The sequence below is a fragment of the Nerophis ophidion genome, linkage group LG08 (genome assembly GCF_033978795.1).
Source record: "Nerophis ophidion isolate RoL-2023_Sa linkage group LG08, RoL_Noph_v1.0, whole genome shotgun sequence".
Lineage (NCBI taxonomy): Eukaryota > Metazoa > Chordata > Actinopteri > Syngnathiformes > Syngnathidae > Nerophis > Nerophis ophidion.
In genome coordinates this window covers 63,136,745-63,153,703 of record NC_084618.1, presented here as the reverse complement: position 1 = coordinate 63,153,703, position 16,959 = coordinate 63,136,745, and the positions used below count along the sequence as shown (strand labels likewise).

Below are 16,959 nucleotides of genomic sequence, written 5' to 3'. Positions count from 1 at the left end.
TTAAATTGTCAGGAATTTAAAAGGTAAAAAGGTACATGTGTTTAAAAATCCCAAAATGATTTTTAAGGTTGTATTTTTTCTCTAAAATTGTCTTTCCGAAAGTTATAAGAAGCAAAGTAAAAAAAAAAATTATGAATTTATTTAAACAAGTGAAGACCAAATCTTTAAAATATTTTCTTGCATTTTCAAATTCTATTTGAGTTTTGTCTCTCTTAGAATTAAAAATGTCGAACAACGCGAGACCAGCTTGCTAGTAAATAAATAACATTTAAAAAATAGAGGCAGCTCACTGGTAAGTGCTGCTATTTGAGCTATTTTTAGAACAGGCCAGCGGGCGACTCATCTGGTCCTTACGGGCTACCTGGTGCCCACGGGTACCGCGCTGGTGACCCTTGCTTTAGGCGGCAATAACAGTGACCACCTGATTACAGTAGACTGCATGTGCCATTATTTGTATTTTCTTCTCTGTATGTTTGCAGGTTCAAGACTTCCGAATCTACACCCAAGAAGTGTTGGAGTTTGGCGACAAAGTTTCCTTCCTCCTCCTCCTGCCTCCTTCCGATGAGGTGTGCACGGCCCCCGGTCAGAACAACCCCTACTCTCCCCGCTCCGGCTTCCTCACGCTGCCCCTGCAGATCTTTGAACTGGGTGAGTCTGCCAGGACCGCGACACACCCCGAGTTAGACGTATTTCATTTAACCGCCTCCTCTCTCCCGCCAGTCCATTTTAACGCCTATTGCCCCAGTTTTATCGGCCAGTACTGCCGTGTGTCCGCCCTGCTGGAGCTGGAGTCCCTCATGTCCCAGCAGGCCTTGAGGGAGGCTTTCTCCGAAGAGGAGCTCCTGGCCGCCAGGAAGAAGCAACAGCAGCTCCAGGAGCACATTCAGGTGTGCAGCGCAGACGCCACGTTCGGATTTTTCGATTTGGACTAACGAATGTGGTTTACGATAGCAAATGGAGGAGGTGTGGCGGGACGCCAGGTGGATCATGGAGGCCTTGCAGTACGCCCGCTACAAACAGCCAACAGGAGGCGTCTCCATCAGTGGCTTGATTGACTTCTCCACAGAAATGCTGCCTCAAAAGCCTCCTTCCACATCCTCACAGCCGGACTTCCTGCCCTCCCCGCTGCCGTCCCCAGAAGCTTGCCGCAAACACTCAGGTGAGACCTCAAAGCGGATGCAAACTTTTTTTCACCAAGCACCACCATAAAGCCCAACATCACAATACAGTAGCTTAGTGGGCCTAAGTAGCCAAGTCATACCAAAGACTATAAAAATGGGATCCATTACCTCCCTGCTTGGCACTCAGCATCAAGGGTTGGAATTGGGGGTTAAATCACCAAAAATGATTCCCGGGCGTGCCCACCGCTGCTGCTCACTGCTCCCCTCACCCCCCAGGGGGTGAACAAGGGTCAAATGAAGAGGACCAATTTCACCACACCTAGTGTGTGTGTGTGACTATCAGTGGTACTTGAACTTAACTTTAAAAACAAGTCAGAGGTTTTATTTAACAAGTACGTATATTTATAATTTTGGACCTTGGTTACATTACACACAGATTGAACAGTAACACTGTGTTTGAATATCGAAAAAAAAATCCACTGCACTCAAATGAAGGGATTATTTGGTATTTCACAAGATCAGGGGGTTACATGGAAAAACATCTACTCCCCAGTGAGCCGGACTGGTAAAATCACAGCACGATAACTTAAAAATAAAAACAACTTCAGGTTCTTTTCTTTGTTTAAAAGTAAAACAAGCATATTCTGAATTTCTACAAATCATAATGTTGTTGGGTTTTTTTTACACTTACATGTTGCGGTTAGTAGTATTCTCTCCTTATTTGTCGTTATTTATACTTTCTGAATAAATTATGTGATAATGTTCATCAGTCAACTCATTGCTGTTAATTCTCAATCTATCAAAATGAAAAAGTTATACCAAAATCAAATTACAGGGTGTTATTTAAAGTACCAATGATTGTCACGCACACACTAGGTGTGGTGAAGTTTGTCCTCTGCATTTGACCCATCCCTTTGATCACCCCCTGGAGGTGAGGGGAGCAGTGGGCAGTAGCGGTGCCGCGCCCGGGAATCATTTATGGTGATACGTATGTAGTTTGCTCATTTTCCTCGATTGGTGTTCTAACATCCATCCATCCATCTATTTTCTAGCACTTATTCCTTAGCTGAGATAGGTGCACTAACATCATATGGTTTATGTTTTTTTTTTTTACATATGTAGCATCATCTACAAAGATACAAATGATTGCTATTGTGACATCTAGTGCAGTGTTTTTCAACCACTGTGCCGCGGCACACTAGTGTGCCTTAAGATACAGTCTGGTGTGCCGTGGGAGATTATCTAATTTCACCTCTTTGCGTTAAAATTGTTTTCAAACCAGTAATTATAGTCTCTAAATTATGTGTTGTTGTTGAGTGTCGGTGTTGTCTAGAGTTCGGCAGAGTAACCTTGTAATACTCTTTCATATCAGTGGTTGGCAGCCGGTGCTAATTGCTTTGTAGATGTCGGATACAGTGGGAGGCGGTGTGCAGGTAAAGTTGTGTCTAATGCTTAAACCAAAAATAAACAAAAAGTGAGTGCCCCTAAGAAAAGGCATTGAAGCTTAGGGATGGCTTTGCGGATCAAAACTAAAACTGAACTGGCTACAAAGTAAAGAAAAACAGAATGCTGGACGACAGCAAAGACTTACTGTGGAGCAAAGACGGCTTCCACAAAGTACATCTGAACATGACATGACAATCAACAATGTCCCCACAAAGAAGGATAAAAACAACTGAAATATTGTTGAATTGCTAAAACAAAGTAGATGCGGGAAATATCGCTCAAAGGAAGACATTAAACTGCTACAGGAAAATAACAAAAAAAGAGAAAAAGCCACCGAAATAGGAGCACAAGATAACAAAACACTCAAAATAAGTCAGGGCGTGATCTGACAGGTGGTGATAGTACACCTACTTTGAGACAAGAGCTATAGTGATGCATGGTTGGTTATGGTTTAAAGTCATATCCAACAATTGCGACGACTTTTTACTGTCAACTGAGTTTCGTTTTTTAATGATTTCTGCTGGTGGTGTGCCTCCGGATTTTTTCAACGCAAAAAATGTGCCTTGACTCAAAAAAGGTTGAAAAACACTGATCTACTGGACACATTTAGAACAGCTGTTTCTTTCATTCAAAAATGTCAGCTCAGTTTTGTACTTATCACACTCATCCTACGGGCCGGGTAACACCTATTCGAGGGCCTCAACTGGCCCACGGGCCATATGTTTGACACCCCTGCACTAGACTGAACCTGCGTACCACTAGTGGTTCACGTACCCCTGTTTGAGAACCACTGGCTATTGAAGTCGACTAAAATGTTACTTTGTTCAGACTTTGCAGGGTTGTCCGATGAGGAAGGCTCCTCCGAGGTCTTCCTCACCACCGATAGCGACTACGACTCCAGCCGAGCCCAGAGCCCCCGCGAGCTGGACCTCCTGCCCCCGTCGCCGCTCTCCACCTCGGCGCCCCTGGAGCCCCGCGGCCTCCTGCGCAGCGACGGCAGCGGAAGCGGTAGAGGCGGCCGAGGAGGCGGTGCACTGAGGGACTCCACGCCGGACGTCCTGCAGGCCTCAGAGCCACAGCGAGGGAGGGACCTCGGGAGGTGCGGCGGCGGCATCTGTTGCGGGGGCGAGCGGCGCCAACGGGGCCTGCCCGAGCTTTTTGACAGCGATTTCATTCTGCCAAGCAGACAGATTGAGCTGTTACACATCACTGAGAAGCGACAGGCCTTTTGTGTCCGCACCAGCAGCCTGGAGTTCCCCTCGGCTATGTCCGCCGACCGCCAGTCGTACGCCCGCCACGAAACTTCGCCCGCCAACTCACCCCAGCAACGCTGGCACAGGCCCTCGTCGGTCGACCGCTGCTGCTCGGCCGAATGCGCCGCGGCACGGCGCCCGCCCGCACGTACGCTATCTGAGGACAGCGGTACCCAGCAGCTTTCGTCACCAATGACAGCCGCCCACAGGAAGGGGTCCCACGCCACCCTCAGAGTCTACCCCCAGTACCGCACGGGCCTCCCCAAGGAGACCAGTGTCAAGGTACATCTTTGGAACTATACTCTAATTCTCTTTTAATGCGCTGTTAACTTTTTATTTTATGTTTAGGCAGCATTAGCTGGTGCAATTCTGTCCTGACCTTGTTTGTTTGATGCCTTGCTCAAGGACACTACCAGTAGCAGACTAGCGCTGTTCTAGCACCTAACTTAATGAATTCTATGAATAAATGTTTAATGATTTGTTTGATGTTACTATATACAGTGGGGCAAAAAAGTATTTAGTCAGCCACCGATTGTGCAAGTTCTCCCACTTAAAATGATGACAGAGGTCTGTAATTTTCATCATAGGTACACTTCAACTGTGAGAGACAGAATGTGACAAAAAAAAATCCAGGAATTCACATTGTAGGAATTTTTAAGAATTTATTTGTATATTATGGGGGAAAATAAGTATTTGGTCAACCATTCAAAGCTCTCACTGATGGAAGGAGGTTTTGGCTCAAAATCTCACAATACATGGCCCCATTCATTCTTTACTTAACACGGATCAATAGTCCTGTCCCCTTAGCAGGAAAAACAGCCCCAAAGCATGATGTTTCCACCCCCTTGCTTCACAGTGGGTATGGTGTTCTTGGGATGCAACTCAGTATTCTTCTTCTTCCAAACACGACGAGTTGAGTTTATACCAAAAAGTTCTATTTTGGTTTCATCTGACCACATGACATTCTCCCAATCCTCTGCTGTATCATCCATGTATCCATTTTGGTATAATCTCAACTCGTCGTGTTTGGAGGAAGTACACCCTGGACAACATTCACATTCATACAGTAGGGCCAATTTATTGTTGCCAATCAACTTATCCCCCAGGTGCTGAATTTATTTGAGTAATTATTTTACTGTTGAATTAAAGTTAAGTTAAATGTTATAAGGATAATAAATAAATAAATATTATACAAATGATGAATAATATTACAATAAAAATACAAGTATGATAATACTAAATAATATTATTTACTGTGGTTGAATTAAAGGTTAAATTAGTTCCTTTAAATAATCTATTGTGTTATTATTATTATTTATTTTAGTTATTTTTGAAATGATATATTTTAACATTATTTATTATAAATTTAAGGTATTATTTTCTACTTTTAAATGCTAGGTCAAACCTAAATAAAAAAAATTATAGAAAAAAAATGTATCTTCTAATGAAGTAATAATCATGAAAAAAATAAATGAATAAATAAAAATATGTGTGTGTGTATATATATATATATATATATATATATATATATATATATATATATATATATATATAAAATATAAATACAATTATGAAAATGTAATTATCAGTTCCAGAGTCAAAGTTTGTGTAATTTAGATACCGTAACTGTAATAAAAGTGCAAAAAGAAGTCATAAAAATGTTAATGGTAAAACCGAGCAAAATATGAAGGATACCAATATGTACCTTATTGCCCCTCATACCATCACTTATATTCTCGTAAAAAGTGTGTAAACACACAAAAAGCCAACAAACAATATTTTTGGTTGTTTTGTCTGGATTTTGTACCGTTATAAAGGCCCATTTCGCTTCAAAATGTCTTGGTGCACAATAAAATGATGTCATCTCTTTGCTTGCAGCTCTGCGTGACGCCGTGCACGTCGGCGGGGGAGATGGTGCAGCTGGTGGTCCAGGAGATGAACCTCGTGTCTCGGAGGATAATGGGTGGCGGCGATACGGAGCAAGGCGCCTTCTACGGCCCCGAGCAGTTGAAGCACTTCGGCTTGGTGCTGGTGTTGGACGAGAGGGAAAAGTGGCTGCAGGACGACTTCTGTCCCCTGGAGTTACAAAACCCCTGGCTGAGGGGTAAGTTGTGTGTGCGCATTAAGGAGTACTCGCCGCTTGCACTCAAACACAGCCGAGGCACCACAGTGTGACGCCGTACAGGACGTTACTTTTATTGTTTAAAAATATGTTTTTTCCCTGGACATGAACAACAACAAAAAAAAGATTGTCAAAGTGTGCTAAAAAGCTGCAACGTCTATCCTGAAGACCTGCAGTCGGACTTGAGAGCTGTAGCTGAAACGCTCCATCTTGTAAAAATAACAAACCAGCAAATGGACTTTTAAAGAAAGAAACAAAACAAACAAAAAAAAGCAAGCAATACTTTTATGTTTATATTGAGGAACAAAACATTGTCATATTCCAGCAATTGTGCTCTTTTATGTTACTGTTGTGAACAAGTTGAGTGTTTTGGATATGACCCACAATGCACCTGGTTACTAATTTACTTAGCGATTAACCCTCAAGAGGTCCTCAGATTTCACCCTCACATTTGACCTGAAAGACAAAAAAACGTCTGCTTACCAAAAACTGCAGTCAAATAATGATAAATTCCTAAATTTGAAATAAGTCAATATTTTTCATATCAAACATTATTATAGTTTTTATCTCTTTAAAGGCCCATACGTTAGAATAACAATATCATTTTTTGAATTGCAAATCAAAATAATTTCCCCCAAATCCTTATGATGTTTATACATTTTCAGTGTTTCCTAATTATGGGGCGGGGCTGATATAGCAACATAATCCTCTAATTTGCATAATTGGCCTTGTTGCTTTTGCAATAAGTGAGTAAAATTCATGAAAGGTAAACAAAATATGTTTAGACATACAAATCTGGTGCTTCTTTTTTCCCCAAGTGTCCCAAATAAACCTAAATGCTTTTTTAAGACGTTGACGAGAGCGCCGGAATCGGCCAAATATCCTTCACTAGATTTGTTGATAGTCACTTTTTAGAAAAACAGCATCTTGAGGCAAATGGTTAATGCGCTAGATCTAGTGACAAAATAGACAAGTTGGGAACACTGGTCCATCCTGCTGAGTCTTTTTATTCTCTGGCAGACTAGGTGCATCATAATGAGCAAGTGCAAACATTTGCCATCACATTTGTTTGATAATGAAGACATTTATATGTAGGAAACACTGATTTTGATACAGAAACGTCACGTTCCTCTGAAATGGCTGTAAAATTCTATAAATTAATACTTTTACACGTTTAACCAATCAAAGTACTTCAACTTGAATTTGACAGTACATATCAAATATTAATTATAGTTTGGGGATTTAAATTTTTAAAAGTTTCCATAAGTTAAAACACACATATTGTTATTTTTCATACATCTACTTTACATCCGGAAAGTATCCATCTTTATTATGTTAAAGCCTGATTTTATAAGGCTGTAACATAATAAAATGTAGAAAAATGCATGTTGTCCTCAAAATTCCCCATAAAGACGATGCGAAAACTTTTTGTGAAATAATTTAGCAAATGTTTTTTGTTTTTTTTTAAATCACTTGTACATAAGTATCCACAGCCTTTGCTTAACACTGCATGCTTTGGATGGGGAAAAGTAGCACCATCTGGTGGATAAATATGAAAAAAATATGAAGGGCAGTTTTTTTTTCTATGAAGGGTTTCATTAGTTGACGCTAAGAAAAATGTTGGATGCATTTTCATTTTTTCTCTTTTTTTTGGGACGTTTTTTGTCATGAGGAACAAATGTGTCGGCGTTTGTGTTGTTTTTTTGTTCTTAAAATGTCAAAACAATCTTTTAAGGGTTAACTTGGCGAAGGTGCTTTTGTTTTCAGAGCAGTTTCATAATAAATAACTGGAGAAAAAATATATATATATTTTAACGGGAGGACATTTTACCCAACAACAAAAGGACACCTCTCACTCGGATATTTATTTTGAAGACTTTTTTTCGTGCTCGACTGAAATAATTGTAGCAACAGAAGAAGTTGGAGGACGGGCGACGTCGCCACCCCTGGTTACCGTGGTGACCTAGTGTTTACAAAGTGGACTTTGTTTCAAAGGTGCATCTACTGTATTAAAAATGTGTTTTAATAACGACGGCTGTGTTAGCGCTTAGCTTTTCCTTTGACTCTGTGTTGTTCAAAGTGTTGTTTTTCCCAAGAAATGTAAATAAACACGCCAGCGTGTCGAATGTGGGACGGCGGGGGAAAAGAGGCGAAAAGACGAGGACTTTGTTGGTTTGTTTACAAGGAGCTGTCGGCGGAGTCGCGAAGGAGACGTCGCGTCACTTTTTTTGAAAATCTATTTTTATTGAACAATAAATGAGCGTGACCAAGAGCGAAGTAAAAAGCGGCTTTGTGTCGTCTCTCTGAGCACTTCCTGTTTGAGAGGGAGCGCCACCTGTTGTTAAACTCTGTTTGGCCATCATCCATAAGTGCATCACATTTTCTCTGGAGCTTATTCCGCTTCACTTTTGTGACGCACGCACACACACACACACACACACACACCAAATGAACCAGGCTCCTTGCGATGACCTCACACACGCAGTCGATGAAAAGCGAGTGGAGGGCAGCTGTGTGCGGCGGTACAAATGAGCACATGGAAGCCTCCAGAAGGCGTGTGTGTGGACAATGAATGTCCTCATGCTCTTTTCCAACTGGACCGCTTCTTCTTCTTATCAGGAACTATTGTCCCATCAAGACATCGAGAGAACGCCATCTAATTCTAGTCAATGCTTGATCGACTCGCACTCCGGCAACCATTTTATTACACTTTATCTTCTTAATACTGTCGAGATAATACTTTAAAGGTGTCAGCGTACAGCTTGTGTATCAAGCTTGTATACCCTTGACCAGATACTGTAGTAAAGATGTGTGCCCAATCACTTATAAAAGATTTTTTTTTATTTTAAATCACCTGACTGGTTACGAAAAGGCCAAATTTTATCCATCCATCTTCTTCCGCTCATCTTGAAGTCAAGTCGCGGGGGCAGCAGCCCAAGCAGGGAAGCCCAGACTTCCCTTTTCCCAACTACTTTGTCCAGCTCCTCCGGGGGTTTAAATGAATCATATTCGGTACTATATCATCTCTGAAAGCACCAGTCCCCCAAAAACCTGCACTCTTGTACTCGTCATGTCGTGTCATTGCTGGTTTATGAGCAGAGGAACATGTTCGGCGGCACACAATCACAGTGTTAGAATCCGCCGCTCGGATCCTACATTATTTGGTTGTTGAGTCCTTTTGGTATTTTCTTATTATGTTTGGACTCTTCCGTTCCCCGAGTTGTGTGCATTTCCTTGTGTTGTGTTCATCACCATGGCGACTTCATTTGCTCCACCTGCATTTACTTTCTGACGCACACCTGTTTTTGATTATTGTTTTAGTATTCAAGCTTGCATTCTTCCTCAGTTCGTTCTTGGCTCATAGTTTACGGTAAGCAACAGTCACTTTTGTAATTTCTACTTCTTTGTGCTCGACACGCGCTTCTGTGGACATTTTTGACTCGATGCTTGCTAACTAGTAGCATTAGCTCCTCGTGCGTTTCGGGAACCCTTTACTTTGCTGTTTTGTACAAGTCTTCTTTATATTTGTATATTAAATCACGTTTTACCTGCTATCCTGCCAGTCTTGGTCCGCTGCTTCTTGGGGTGACACCTTCGCGCATCACAATGCGTTTTGAATATGACACACAGAGTACTTACAAGCAGACACTGTGTGTAGACAGAAAAGGGAGAACGGACGCATTTTGGCTGAAAAAATAAAGATAAAGGTGAAGTTATGACACTGAAATGCCCACCGGAAGAGGTGCTTTAAGACATGGCTGGTTAGCTATTGGCTGAAGTCCAGCCCCTCTCGGCAGTGTTTTAGCTACTTCTGAATCACTTATCCTTGTCTCCATGGTGACAAATAAAGTAAGTTTATAAGAAGTATCATCCCTGCAGGATGCCACCCGAACACCTCCCAATGGAGGTGTTTCGGGCACGTCCGACCGGTAGGAGGCCACGGGGAAGACCCAGGACACGTTGGGAACACTAGGTCTCCCGGCTGGCCTAGGAACGCTTTGGAATTCCCTGTGAGGAGATGGACGAAATGGCTGTGGAGAGGGAAGTCTGGGCTTTCCTGCTTAGGCTGACTCGACCTCGGATAAGCGGAAGAAGATGGATGGATGGATGGATGGATGGATAGATGGATGTTACTGTTTCGCAAAAAGACTGGACAAGTTGGTAGAAAAGGCCAGTAACGTGGTGGGAGTGGAGCTGAACTCTCTGGCGTTGGTGTCAGAGAGGAGAAGTCTAGCAAAACTCCTAGCCATTATGGACAACACCTCCCACCCACTACACTCGGACCTTGCGGAGAGAATGAGCATGTTGAGTGGAAGGCTCAGACTCCCAAAATGTAACACGGAACGACACAGGAGGTCCTTCATACCGACAGCCATCAGACTGTATAATGCATATGTTCCTTGACTGCACTTAAATGTAGAATATATGTAGAATATGTTTATATTATTCACATGTTATATATTATATATATATAATATATTATATTATGTATTATTATCATTATCTATTGTGAGCGATCTGTGGTGCTGAATTTCCCCCAGGGATCAATAAAGTACTTTCTATTCTATCTCTATGTTCCCCATACTAAAGTGTTACCATATTTTTAAATTCTGAGGAAGAGATCTATTGATTATGAAGAAGTTCAGATATCAGCGCAAGACTTAAGATATTAGCTGGCTCAGTGGCGTTGTGGTTAGAGTGTAGGTCGTGAGTTCGAACCCCGGCCGAGTCATACCAAAGACTATAAAAATGGGACTCATTACCTCTCTGCTTGGCACTCGGCATCAAGTGTTGGAATTAGGGGTTAAATCACCGAAACGATTCCCGGGCGCGGCCACCGCCACTGCTCATTGCTCCCCTCACCCACCGCTATCAGGGGTACTTTAACTTTAAGACATCTAATGAGATTGATTGATACATGTAACATGTCCAATCTATTTATTTTGTCATTTCCTCATACATTGTTGTTTGGGATCCTTTATGAGTAACAATTCTATTGATTTTGACCAAAAATGACAAATAAAGAGGAAATCACAGGAATATTCTCTTATTTGCATGATGTTATGCTATTTTCTTTACAATTATTTTGAATGAAATGTAGCATGTTAGCCTGCTCCATTTATTATTGAAGAGAGAAAAAAAAAAGTGTGATCGTTGGTCCATGAATGCACGCAGCGTCTCCGCTCAGACAAGAACGGAGGCGAGATGACGGTGCATATTTTTGCACGGTGCCACGCTGTGCTGCGACGCCGTGTGCTAAAACGTGTCGGTGGCAGAGCTCGGCCAGCTCGCTTTCAGCAGGCTCGTATCCCGACGCTCGCCTTGCTAGCGCCACATGTTTTCTCAGCTCCTGAGCAAATAAAACATTGCATGCTTCCCTGTCAGCAGACACTAATGTGCGCACAAACACACACGTGTTGACGCACAAAGACAAGTAGCACCAAGAAAGATTTACACTTTTGTTCTGTACGGAGACAAAAGCGAGCCCTATCTGCAGCAGCTTGTCGCACGCACACACACACACACACACGAACACACACTTACAGGCGTCCTTTGCGACACACTATGCCTTTAAGGGCGGCTCTTTGCTGTTTATTGACAGTAACTTAAGAATTGTACTGGAATTCTGGCACCTCCTAATTTTAAACCTTCTGACTCCCGAAGGACCCGGGGCTAAATATAACCGGCTGGCATATATCTGAGCAGCTATAAAGACAACCTTCTAAAAACACCTTGAATAGTGTCATTCATGCCAGTCAGGGGAAGCACGCTCAGCTCCGTGACTCATCACAATATACGCCCTATCATCGGAAAAAAAAAAAAAAAACATTTGGTCAGCAATTTGCATGCAATGGGCTGGAAAATTGCCGGCCAAAATATTCGATGCAACTGCTAATGAGTTCCAATGTCAAAATAATCTCTCAATGTAAAGAAATTATGTACAGTTTTGCAATATGTTTATTATTATTGTTCAGCATTCTGTCATATACTCAGTTGTTTGCTTTATTTTGACATATATGCTATATGTAATATTATTTTTATTTTTTTATTAAATATTGTATGGGTTTATTTCTAATAAATACGCAATAATTAGCAATAGTATTTACATATATTGTAATTTAATTATGATTAATTATTAAATGTCATATATTGTATCGTGTTATTTTTATAAGTATACTAATTAATATACCACATGTCATAATCCAGAGATATTTCAAACATATTTTAATATTTTAACAAAATACAAAAGTAATTTTTGTTATCCATCCATCCATCTCCTTCCGCTTATCCGAGGTCGGGTCGCGGAGGCAGCAGCCTAAGCAGGGAAGCCCAGACTTTCCTCTCCCCAGCCACTTCGTCTAGCTCTTCCCGGGGTATCCCGAGGCGTTCCCAGGCCAGCCGGGAGACATAGTCTTCCCAACGTGTCCTGGGTCTTCCCCGTGGCCTCCTACCGGTTGGACGTGCCCTAAACACCTCCCTCGGGAGGCGTTCGGGTGGCATCCTGACCAGATGCCCGAACCACCTCATCTGGCTCCTCTCGATGTGGAGGAGCAACGGCTTTACTTTGAGTTCCTCCCGGATGGCAGAGCTTCTCACCCTATCTCTAAGGGAGAGCCCCGCCACACGGCGGAGGAAACTCATTTCGGCCGCTTGTACCCGTGATCTTATCCTTTCGGTCATGACCCAAAGCTCAGGACCATAGGTGAGGATGGGAACGTAGATCGACCGGTAAATTGAGAGCTTTGCCTTCCGGCTCAGCTCCTTCTTCACCACAGCGGATCGGTACAACGTCCGCATTACTGAAGACGCCGCACCGATCCGCCTGTCGATCTCACGATCCACTCTTCCCCCACTCGTGAACAAGACTCCTAGGTACTTGAACTCCTCCACTTGGGGCAGGGTCTCCTCCCCAACCCGGAGATGGCACTCCACCCTTTTCCGGGAGAGAACCATGGACTCGGATTTGGAGGTGCTGATTCTCATTCCGGCCGCTTCACACTCGGCTGCGAACCGATCCAGTGAGAGCTGAAGATCCCGGCCAGATGAAGCCATCAGGACCACATCGTCTGCAAAAAGCAGAGACCTAATCCCGCGGCCACCAAACCGGAACCCCTCAACACCTTGACTGCGCCTAGAAATTCTGTCCATAAAAGTTATGAACAGAATCGGTGACAAAGGGCAGCCTTGGCGGAGTCCAACCCTCACTTGTTATTATTAGTTGAATTAAATATTCATTCAAATTAATTAAAATGAATATTTCAAAGATCTTAACTTTCTTCAACACAATAAAAAATCAATAATGTTTTTGGTATTATTAGTATAAGTACCCCGCGACCCTGAAAGGGACAAGCGGTAGAAAATGGATGGATGGATTAGTGTTGTTATTATATCAATGTATTATTCATCCATCCATTTCCTACCGCTTGTCCCTTTCGGGGTCGCTGGGGGTGCTGGAGCCTGTATGATATAAAAATAAAAATAAATAAAACAATTATAAATATTTCTAACATCTATTTTTTACAATACAGAAATGTTATATTACAGTATTTCTGATATTGTTGTTCCCTGGGCACTGCATCTGGGGTTTTGGGTTGGGCTCTCTGGGTTGGTATGTCCATATGAGTGCACATAACTACTCACATATACATACATACATACACACATACGTATATTCATCCATTAATACAATACATACGTGTACACATCGGTACTTACCCAAAAACAGAGGTACCTACGCTCCCACATACATACATCAGCACGCACATTCACTGTACAATCATACATATACTTATACTGTACATATAAAAGCACATATGCATACATACTGTACACTCATGCATTTGATCATGTTTCATCAAACATATTAAGGTTGTTCCCCTAGGGGAAACTTGGTAAAACACGGCACACTGACGTAGCTTAACGTATTGTTACTATAACAATCTACAAGGTTAATACGGTTCGCTTCTCTTTCTTCCCCATTTATCTGCTTTCTTTTGTTTTTCATGTTATCATTACATATATGCATTGTTGCATTTGAAACGATTGTATTGTTGATAATAGAGGTAATTATTATTATTATTCATTATCAATAGTGCTATTTGTATTGGTATTTGTAATGCTCCATTTGTAGTGTAATAATGTTCATTGTCATTTATGTTATTAATATTTACATCACTAACTGCTTCTTTGCTATCACTTTTACGCTGTTTTGTTCTTGGTGCGGTTCTTATTGTTTGTGTTGTGTTTGTTGTTGTTGTCTCTCTGTCTTACCCCCCCCCCCCCCCCAATTTCCTCCTCTGGCTTCCTTTTTTCCTCTTTCTATCCCCTCCTGCTCCGTTCCGGCTGTGCCAAATAATAATATAAATCCATTTACTAAAGTCAAATACAAATAAGGCGACAACAGAAGTATCCCAAACTTCTCTTTTGTAAAGTAAGTCTGTACAGCAAATATGGGCATCTACATCAACTATATGATTTGCCTGAGTAGCTGGACAGCACAAAATTTAAAATGATCATAAAAACAATAATTTGTTATAATAAAATTAAATAAAACAATTGAAAATATTCAAACATCTTGATTTTCTCCACAAAAAGGAATAGTAGATGTATCTTTATTTTTTATTTTTTTATGAAATAAAATTAATAAAAGGAAAAAAAAACAATTACAAATAATTCATACATGATATATTTTTTTTACAAAATAGAAACTGGTTATCAACTGTCAAGTTGTTTTTAATTTCCCCAGTTCTTTGAAAAGGGCCTTGGTCCTTAGAACGCAAAAACAACTCAAATCTTCTCTTTTTATTCCCTTCCAGTTTATCCATCCATCCATTTTCTACCGCTTATTCCTTCCAGTTTATTGTAGGGTTAATTAGAGGGTGATTAGGTTAATAACCTTAAACAAAGTAAAACATTGCATTATTTTGAGTTTAAACTAATAAACAAATCATCACAACTTGACAGTATTATTACTATTATATTTGTATTCATTTAATTTAAACATACATTCATATTGGATAATAGTATAATATATTTTATTTTATTTCGTAAGTTTTATGAATTATACTATCCATCCATCCATCCATCCATTTTCTACCGCTTATTCCCTTTCGGGGTCGCGGGGGGCGCTGGCGCCTATCTCAGCTACAATCGGGCGGAAGGCAGGGTACACCCTGGACAAGTCGCCACCTCATCGCAGGGCCAACACAGATAGACAACATTCACACTCACATTCACACACTAGGGCCAATTTAGTTTTGCCAATCAACATATCCCCAAGTGCACGTCTTTGGCTTCACGGTGGCAGAGGGGTTAGTGCGTCTGCTTCACAATACGAAGTTCCTGCAGTCCTGGGTTCAAATCCAGGCTCGGGATCTTTCTGTGTGGAGTTTGCATGTTCTCCCCGTGAATGCGTGGGTTCCCTCCGGGTACTCCGGCTTCCTCCCACCTCCAAAGAATTATACTAAAATATTCTTAAATTAGGGGCTTCACGGTGGCAGAGGGGTTAGTGCGTCTGCCTCACAATACGAAGGTCCTGCAGTCCTGGGTTCAAATCCAGGCTCGGGATCTTTCTGTGTGGAGTTTGCATGTTCTCCCCGTGAATGCGTGGGTTCCCTCCGGGTACTCCGGCTTCCTCCCACTTCCAAAGACATGCACCTGGGGATAGGTTGATTGGCAACACTAAATTGGCCCTAGTGTGTGAATGTGAGTGTGAATGTTGTCTGTCTATCTGTGTTGGCCCTGCGATGAAGTGGCGACTTGTCCAGGGTGTACCCTGCCTTCCGCCCGATTGTAGCTGAGATAGGCGCCAGCGCCCCCCGCGACCCCGAAAGGGAATAAGCGGTAGAAAATGGATGGATGGATGGATGGATTCTTAAATTATATAAAGAACAATAATAATGGGAAATACATTTTATATGCATTCATGCAGCGTGTACCTAATAAAGTGTCCAAGTGAGTGCAAACCTGCATAGAACAGGGGTCGGCAACCCGCGGCTCCGGAACCGCATGCGGTTTTTTGATCAGTCTGATGTAAATGGTAAATGGGTTGTACTTGTATAGCGCTTTTCTACCCCTTTTTGTGGCTCAGCTGCTAAATTGCCGACCCCAACGACTATGCCGTGAGGTTTCCGGATTTTAGTGCCTCTCTCAGAAATCACCCGGGGATAACATTCTCCAATTTTCACCTGGACTTCAATAGTGAGGGTGTGCAGTGATGGCAATGTCTTTAACCTCCTCTACAACATGTCGTCGCGCCCGCTTTTACATCACGCTATCTGCGTGTCGACTGATCATTTTATGTTCAGCCTCTGTTGACACACAAAAGCGACTGCAACGCATACTTAGTCAACAGCCATACAGGTTACACTGAGGGTTGTAATATAAACAACTTTAACACTTACTAATATGCGCCACACTGTAAACCCACACCAAACAAGAATGACAAACACATTTTGGGAGAACATCGGCACTGTAACACAACATAAACACAAAAGAACAAATACCCAGAATTCCATGCATCTCTACTCTTCCGGTCTACATTAGCAGCAAAGCCCAACCCCGCCCACCTCAACCGATGCACGGAGGGGGTGGGGGGATTTGGTGCTAGCGGGGTGTATAATGTAGCCCGGAAGAGTGGGATACATGGGATTCTGGGTATTTGTTATTTTGTGTTTATGTTGTGTTACAATGCCGATGTTCTCCCAAAATGTGTTTGTCATTCTTGTTTGGTGTGGATTCACAGTGTGACACATATTAGTAAGAGTGTTAAAGTTGTCTATATCACAACCCTCAGTGTAACCTGTATGGCTGTTAAACAAGTATGCCTTGCAATCGTTTGCGTGTGTCAGCAGAAGCCTCATACGGCATGTGACTGGACTGGCAAGCTGATTGGACGTCTTGTAGTTGGCGTCAAAGGCAGCCCCTTCATAGGTTGCCCTTATTATTGTTAATCGAGGGTAATTCTGCAAACATTCATAAGAATGGTTGATCTGACATTCGGTATTCTCTTGGAATA

The 16,959-nt window shown here is 42.0% G+C and overlaps 1 protein-coding gene across 1 annotated transcript in view; it reads left to right on the top strand.

The window, feature by feature from the left end:
- The window catches only part of LOC133558156 (ankyrin repeat and fibronectin type-III domain-containing protein 1), a 150,885-nt gene extending 142,671 nt beyond the window's left edge, over positions 1–8,214 (top strand). Inside the window, exons 16-20 of the mRNA XM_061909321.1 lie at positions 480–648; positions 721–887; positions 952–1,159; positions 3,396–4,102; positions 5,699–8,214. Coding sequence (XP_061765305.1) covers positions 480–648; positions 721–887; positions 952–1,159; positions 3,396–4,102; positions 5,699–5,995 — 1,548 coding nt within the window. The 3' untranslated portion in view covers positions 5,996–8,214. The remainder of the gene's footprint in view (positions 1–479; positions 649–720; positions 888–951; positions 1,160–3,395; positions 4,103–5,698) is intronic.
- The last annotated feature ends 8,745 nt before the right edge of the window (positions 8,215–16,959 follow it).